Below are 8125 nucleotides of genomic sequence, written 5' to 3' on the forward strand. Positions count from 1 at the left end.
TTTTTGGTGAAATGGGATTCTTCCAGTTAACTTGTTATTAAAAATGCTCAAAACTTGAACTTCTTAAATGAGCCAATTTCAACAGCATTTTGCCAATCAGATTGTTCTCATATAAATACAAGCGTTTGAGATCAGTACAATTTGTGAAGTTTGTAGGAATTTCCCCTACCAATGAGTTGTTTCCGACACCAAGTAGCTGCAGTTGCAACAACTGTCCAAGTTCTTGTGGGATTTTCCTTCAAAGTGCAAGTAGGATGCAAAGAAAAATACTTCATTTTGACGAGGAATTGGAGGCTGCTAGATACATGGTGGTATTTCTATTCTTAGATAGCTTTTATAAAGTTTGGTAATTGGATGACATCAGAGAAGAAGTGACTTCTTGTTCCTTCTGCTACTTTTATTTGATTCCCATCATTAGAGATCAAGTCAACTCAACAAAAAGAAAGGGTCAAATAAATAGGGAATTGCCAATTGCAGATCATTTATATGGCAGGAAAACAAATCCAAGAAATAATGGGTTTTGGATACCCGTACCATAAGCATGCCTCAATAGCACTTCCTTTTTGTCCACATGGCATTGTTCACATTTTTGTAAACTATGTAGCTAGCCTAGTTACATAAATAACATCAATACTGCATACACCTCATTCTCAACACAAGAAATGCAAAGAAGGAAAATACACGAGACTCGCATAAATGAAAGGTTTATGAACAATTGAACATAATGGTTCCCATATTAATAATGTCATACATAGACGAAAGAACAATAACTCAATAAGTTTGAATTTTGTCTCAGTTTTTGCGGGGGGGTTTTTTATAAAAAAAAAAAACAAATTTTAAAATCCACTGAAAGCTATGAACATTATTTTCATATATTTGGAGTGATAAAAAATGCTAGACGAATGCACTTGAGAAGTTATCATAGGATAAGGAAATATTACACACATTTTGATTTTACATGGATGTTTGCAAATAGTGTGAAAAAACATTCAGTGTGTAATGTATGCCATATGGATCAAGGAGGCATTGCCATTTGAAAAGATATCGAGCAATTGAATACGGTCTTTTGACAAATATGATATTAACATGGAAGCACTCCCTTGTTATTTTATTATAAGAAACAATTATTTAATTTATTAATATAAATAAAAGTGGTTAAGTTAGTTCATTTGTCATAAATTTTAATTACATTCTAAGACTACCCATTACATTAATGATTTAAGAGGGGAATATTTTTCGAAAGATAATTTTTCAACCAATAAGTATATTTACTTTTATTGACAGTTCAATAAATACATTCATTTTCAAGTAAAAACAAGTGTAATCATTAATAGACTTCACAGTTAATTAGGAATAAAAAGAAAAATTAACAATAAAATAATTTTATTTTTCTTATAATTAGGATAAAAAAATATCCTTTTTTTGTTTCTTATATCTCGGAGGTAGTATTTACTAATGTAATCGAATACGGTTTGATTATATAAGGGTCTAGTAGTTATGGTCTGCTTGGTCTTAGTTACAAGAATGTTAATCACTTAGTTTTGACAAAAAATAAAATAAAACCCCCACATCAGATCATTGCTATCTTGCACGGGACTCTTGACAAAATAGCAGTTGCTTTTACCCCCAACAAATTTGGTTGTGTAACACCATTGACTTCCCAAATGAAGGAGCATTATTCTGATATCACTGAAACAGAGTTTCTGGTGTCTCATTATTTGGTTATCCAAAGTTCAAACACCTTTTGTTAGGGTTGGCTATATGTCAATTTTCTGACTAAACCAAGGCTTATTCCAATTTTGGCATTATTATTTTCTATTTTATCCTTTGTGACACCCTTTACTATATTAAAAATGATAAAAGAAACAAAATAATATTTCAGAAAATAAAATAAAATGTAACACAATGAGCATAACCCCTTGTATGAATTTGTACGGGGGCAAAATAGACGTGGCAAAATATATTAAAAGTTTTTTAGTGAGAAAGTTAAAGGATGATGAGCTGGCAGTCCCATAGTACATATGTACACTAGGACCTGTTTATGAAGGAAGATACAACCTAAGAAGACACATAAAACAGCTGCATTCATTCCCTGGCATATGAAATGTATATACATGCAGGATAGGATGGATGATGAGCTGCATATCATCATGATTCATCAGGCTTTGGCTCCAGAATGACAGGGATCTTCTCCTTGTGGTCACCTCTCAACACCTCCACAATCAACTGAATATCAACATCATTTAAGCATTAAACAAGGATAATATAGCAGCTTCAAAATGGGTTGAGTCTCTCAATGTAACTTTAACATATAAAGGGTGGGGTGGATGTTTTATATAGAGAGAGAGAGGCAATTCTACTAGCCAAAAATCAGAAAGACAAACCTAGACACATCCTCATCAAGTTAAAAACAGATTATGAAAACAGATAGGCTGTTTATAGGATGAATTTGGCTTGGTTGTCCGTACTCAATTTGAAATTTTGATAAGGTTATTTCCTTAAATCTGAATTTAATCCGATCAAGACCCGATAATGTATAGAACAAGTCAAGCCTTTTTGTTGACATAATATCTAAAACTTTACATTATATATAGCTAAACCATAGAATTAAAATATGACCCTAAAACTAAGGTATATTTTACAATATATATTTTAAAACAAATAATATCGATATAAATATAAGAGTTTAATTTTTATGCACTATGAATGTTAAGATTTTTCACTGTCAACTAATCAGAAATTATCTTTAGGTGTGACTCTTAAAGTAGTTATTATATAAGTCAACAAACTTATCATAGGTGACAATTTGTGATTGATGACAGCATAAAAAACCTTTACACTATAGTGCATTCCAATTAAATTCATAAATATAATATAATATTGTTTAAAATGTTATGTTAAGAAGTATTACTACTAATATATATTTGTTAAGAAGAATATGTGCATCGAAATGGGTTGGGATGACCGAAGTATCAACCAAGTCCCAATGTCATCCTTAAAACAACTTGGTCTAATTTCTAAAATCTGGGCCTGTTAAAATTAGCTTTGACTTGAGTTTGGTTAGTGAGATATAACATTCTTAAACAGCCATAAAACTAGATCATTGTTTTGGTCCATTCCTCCAAATATTTCATTTTTGCTGTCGATTATTACTATTCAGACAAAATAATATGCATGTTACAATAAAAATTTGTACAGACAAAAGCAAATAAGATGTTTGAATAGGGCATATTCTATTCTATTCTATTAACTGGGGGAGGGAAGACAATAAAGTAAGGCATTTAATTGAACAAGCAAATCAACTAATTGCAAAAGGCATACTTGAAACACGGAACTATATTCTCTCTTGGATGGTTACCATGTCAAGTGTAAACTGTATGCTTAAACACACAACGAAGCCAAATTTGAACATGTTCTTACAACCTTTTTTTTTTTTTTTTTGCTTTGGAAATCCCAGGATTTCATAGTAGTTTTTAAAAATAGCACAGTTATACATTTATATTCAAGTTATACATGTTTAAAAGAACAATAGAGCAGTTGAATCAGCACCATACCTTATCACCCACTTTACACTGGTCAAGAATTCTGTACAAATCACTTCCATTAGTAACCTTCTTATCATTAACAGATGTTATGATGTCACCTAAAATGAGTCTACCATAAGAGTCACGCTTTGTTGATTGCAAGCCCTACATAATAGAAATTTAACCAGCTCCATTGAAAAATGATAATCAGGTAAATCAAGATGATGCAATCCAACGAGTAACAGCAATTAGGTTTAATAAGATGTGGCAATGAAGCTTAAATGGGATGAACAATTTCTATGACTAGCTTTAGTGGTAGTAAAGAGGCTAAGTTTATGGTATCGTGAAATCTATGCCACTATTTGGTGCATTTTGATGGACTCTAATATACATATGAATTTCTACATCTTATAAACTTCGTCTTTTATAAAAAAAATCATAAGAACAAACTTACTGCTTTCCCAGCAGGACCATTGGCAGGAGCATCTAAGACAAGCACTCCACTTACACCCAACTGCTCCACAGACTGATCAGGAGCAAACTTAATCCCTAAAATAGGTCTTGTAACCTTCCCAAACTTCACCAACTGGTCAACAATACCACTTACCTGAATATATAAAACAACAAGCATATTAGCAATTTTATTTATATTTTAGAGGATATGAAAAAGATGTTTGTGTTTCCATGGAAAGTTGTCTCCTGAAGAAAGTATTGGGCATACAAACTAAAAACAGGTCAAAGTAAGAACTCACAGTGTCCACTGGAATAGAAAATCCAACACCAGAGGATGCACCAGATGGGGAATATATGGCTGTATTTATCCCAATGAGGTTTCCAGAACTATCTAAGAGAGGACCTCCACTGTTACCAGGATTAATTGCTGCATCTGTCTGTATAACATCTTGAATTGGACGACCAGTTGCAGCAGAACTAATTTCTCGCCGAAGCCCACTATTGAGGAAGTATATATCAGTAAAACAAAATCAACACAAAAGAAACATAAAATGGATAAGGCAGTATCCAACTTTAAAGTTATCAAGCATCAGCACAGCATATGTTTATGATGTGAACATTTGAAAAACAATATTTACCATGAAATACCATGCTTAAAAGGTTGAAATTTCACCAAAAGAGAGAGAGAGAGATGCTGTATGAACTATGACATGCCTTTAATTCAGTAAAGGGATTAATGGCATCCCATTTGAAGAAAAATTATGGTTACAACAATAAGATTAAGCCAACAAGTTTCTACATTACAAAACATCCCTTTTGCTTAATCCGGTAATCCCCCTCTTCTGCTCAACTTTTAGGCCTAGTTTGAAAAAACTTCTCAACAAGTACTTATAGGAGAAGAAAATAATAAAGTAAAATGAATCAAACTTTTTCCATAAGTTAAAATCAACTTATGCAGATTAACATTTTAGAAGCCCTCCCATCCAATTTTTCATAGTTGAGGCACATAAGTTGATTTTAACTTGCGAGAAAAGTTTGATTTATTTTACCTCTTTATTTTCTTTTCTAACAAGTGCTTGTTGAGAAGTTTATCAGCCTTGCACTTTGTCTCTTTCATTGAACCTAGTTCACTTCATTATTTATTTTACTAGATAAATAGTTATGTTAGCAGGTTAACACTTAACAACAGATGCAATCACATTTTTTGGTACAACAATATCTTTCTTTCATCTTCCCAGATGTTTCTAATTCAAAATTTGCAATACAGTGCAATTCATCTTGAAAACTACCCTGAAAGTGACACTGAAAACAAGACAAAAGTTGCTATTTTTAGACGCCTAATATAAACAAGGCTTGATCACAAATGTATGATCTGACATGAGAAAAGGAAAAGGAATAGTAAAGTAGAAACTCTTTTTGTAGGCAATAGGAGTTAGATCAAAATATTCACTTCACAGTTTTCAGTTTTCATACCTGATGACACCAGTTGTGAGTGTGTGGTCAAGTCCAAACTGCAAGATAAGAAATTAAGAATAAAGAATCACATTGGCATATCAAGAAACTGTTGATTGTGTCAATCATCAACAACAAATAGTATTCAAGCTGTGAATGATTAAAAGCAACATAAAGCAGCTAGGCAGCAATTTCAAGGTACCAGCCATGACAATTTATGAATTTAGTAAGTTTCTTTTTATCCATTACATAAAAAAAAATCTGGTTTTGTTTTGAACCCACCCCTCTTTAAGCAATTGAATTGCTAAAAAAATATCATGTGAAACCACCCATATTTCTAGATGAGGGTTGCAGAACATAACCCCAGCAATTTTTTGAGAAACAGGAAGGGGCACGAATCTGCCTTTACATCACAAGCATTTATAACTCAGATCTCCAATACATTTTTTAACATAATTTTTGCATATAAATTTACAAAAGGAGCAGGCAATGCTAATTAAATAACTTTATGATTATGAAAACTGCATGATAAATTAAATGAGACAACTGTTATATGATTTAGGAAGTATGAAATCCCCTTGATTGTAAAATCCTAGCTCAAGCTCCAATTAATATTAGATTCAACCAGGATTGCCATCATCTCTCTAGATTGGAAAATTTATAGATAATGCATATCTCACCGGGTTCCCAATAGCATAAACCTTCTGACCAACAAGCAGGTCAGCAGAGACCCCAATAGGTATAGGCCTGAGTTTGTCTTTTGGTGCGTCAACACGCAGCACGGCAACATCCTTGTCTTGGTCAAAACCAACAACGATGGCATCTAAAGTTGACTGGTCAGCAAGAGTGACCCTGCACATAACTAGCATCTCTTTGAATAGGAGCAATCACTTCACTCAATCCATGCCAACAAGTGTATTTATCTATCAACCATCAAACTTTCTTCTCAATGCCATGAAAAGTTGCAATGCAAACACACTCATACTGATACACATTGAAGGAGGTGCAAATGTGCAAGTAACACATAACCATCAACTCCATTTAGTTTTAATACAACGTAAATTATATAGCCCATTTAACTATAGATAACTCACATTATACACGATATCCAAATACTTGACTGCATAATTTAAAAGTTCCCATTAGCCAGCATCATGACTCGAAAGTCAAACAACAGAATGTGCACTTCTCTAACTAGAAGCAACGGGCAAACAAGTACAAGTTTGAGAAACTGGATCAAAAGATGCCAAGAAAATAATAATAATTAGAATGCACTAGCAGCGAAAGGTTATTTTTTGTCCTGTTATCCAATTACCGACTGTTACATATGATAAAATTGTTAGTTTTTTTTTTTGTAAGAGAGTATAATTTTCATGCACTGTAATGTGTTTTTCATTGTCAACTAATTAAAAATCACTCTAGCTATGACATTTAAAATAGCTATTATAAAAGTCATTCATCTTACCAAACACGGCAATTTATGATTACAGTATAATTAGAAGATATAAGGTTGGTTGGCTGGTTAAAAAAGAAGGGAAGGAGGGAAAGGTCGCGGGTTCGATCCCTCTGCCTACTGACAAAAAGCTAACCAACTAATAATTAACATTTGCCAATGAAAGAAAATGATTACAGCGTAACATAAATTAAATTCTTGGAAAAATCACTTTAAAATTCATATCTTGATGATTTCTAATTAGTTCATAGTCCTTACATTGACAACATATAAACAAAAAAGAATACCAACTTGAGATCAGAGGCACCACGGATAACATGATAATTGGTCACAATATGACCTTCCTTGTCCCAAACAAAGCCAGACCCGGATCCCTGTGGAACCTCCAACACGTCCAATGTGAACGCATCCTGCCTAAACACGAAACCCCCAACATTGAGACAAATCAAAAGGGTCAAAGAAAAACCAATCAAAATTGAATTTTGAAGAGAATCCAGAAAAGGGTGTGTGCGGGTTGAATTACTTGACAGCAAGGTTGGTTATGTAGACAACAGAGGGAGTGTTTTCCTGGAAGAGGCGAACGGTGGCGAGTTCATCGGACTGGAGCTTCCTGGGGGAGGTGACGACGAAGGCGGCGGCGGAGTCGGCGTCAGAGAGGAGGAGAGTGAAGGAGAGGGCGAGAGAGGTGCAGAGAAGGAGAAGGGATTTGGGAATGGTGAGTTTGGGGAAGAGAGGTATTATTGGAAGTGTTGGATTTGGGGGGCGAAGGAGGAAGAGGGTGGGAGTGTAGAGATGGAGGGATTTGGAAAGGTGAATGGTGGTGGGTTTGGTGGTGTATGAGGAAGAACGAGAGAATGAAGAAGAAGAAGAAGGGAAGAGTGTGGAAATGAGTGAAAAGGTGGCCATTGTTTTGGTTGGAGTGACCAAGGATGTCTGTTATGCTAAATGGTTGGAAATGTTGTTTGTGGTGCTTAGATCAGTTGGGATCTAGTGTGTGATGGAGCTTCGGTTAACATAACTTACATAATATTGTTATTATATTGTCTTCCATGGTGCTGATCTGCCAATTACTAAACTCATACTCATGACTCAACTATGTAGTTATCTTCTTTTTTTTTTCTTATATATAAACGTGATTATGTGTTAAACTTTAATTTCAAAATATATATATATATATATATATATATATATATATATATATATATATATATATATATATATATATATATATATATATCGAAAG

The 8125-nt window shown here is 33.6% G+C and overlaps 1 protein-coding gene across 1 annotated transcript; it reads right to left on the reverse strand.

Annotated features, from left to right (window-relative positions):
- Window positions 1-1951: 1951 nt before the first annotated feature.
- On the reverse strand, window positions 1952-7895 carry LOC100783877 (protease Do-like 1, chloroplastic). The gene is made up of 8 exons (XM_003524497.5): window positions 7406-7895; window positions 7174-7296; window positions 6110-6281; window positions 5451-5488; window positions 4277-4475; window positions 3979-4131; window positions 3555-3689; window positions 1952-2226 (listed from the first exon to the last, which is right to left on the reverse strand). The coding sequence occupies exons 1-8, from the start codon at window positions 7786-7788 to the stop codon at window positions 2149-2151; spliced, it is 1281 nt and encodes a 426-aa protein (XP_003524545.1). The 5' UTR covers window positions 7789-7895; the 3' UTR covers window positions 1952-2148.
- Between the last annotated feature and the right edge of the window lie 230 nt (window positions 7896-8125).

Source organism: Glycine max, chromosome 5, assembly GCF_000004515.6.
Source record: "Glycine max cultivar Williams 82 chromosome 5, Glycine_max_v4.0, whole genome shotgun sequence".
Classification (NCBI taxonomy): Eukaryota; Viridiplantae; Streptophyta; class Magnoliopsida; order Fabales; family Fabaceae; genus Glycine; species Glycine max.

Coding starts and splice junctions, on each gene's coding strand:
- LOC100783877 (XM_003524497.5), bottom strand. CDS start 7,788: ATGGCCACCTTTTCACTCATTTCCACACTCTTCCCTTCTTCTTCTTCT. Junction 6,282..7,173: donor CGTGGTGCCTCTGATCTCAA/GTTGGTATTCTT, acceptor AGTTATGTGCAG/GGTCACTCTTGCTGACCAGT. Junction 2,227..3,554: donor AGTGTAAAGTGGGTGATAAG/GTATGGTGCTGA, acceptor GTTGATATTCAG/TTGATTGTGGAGGTGTTGAG.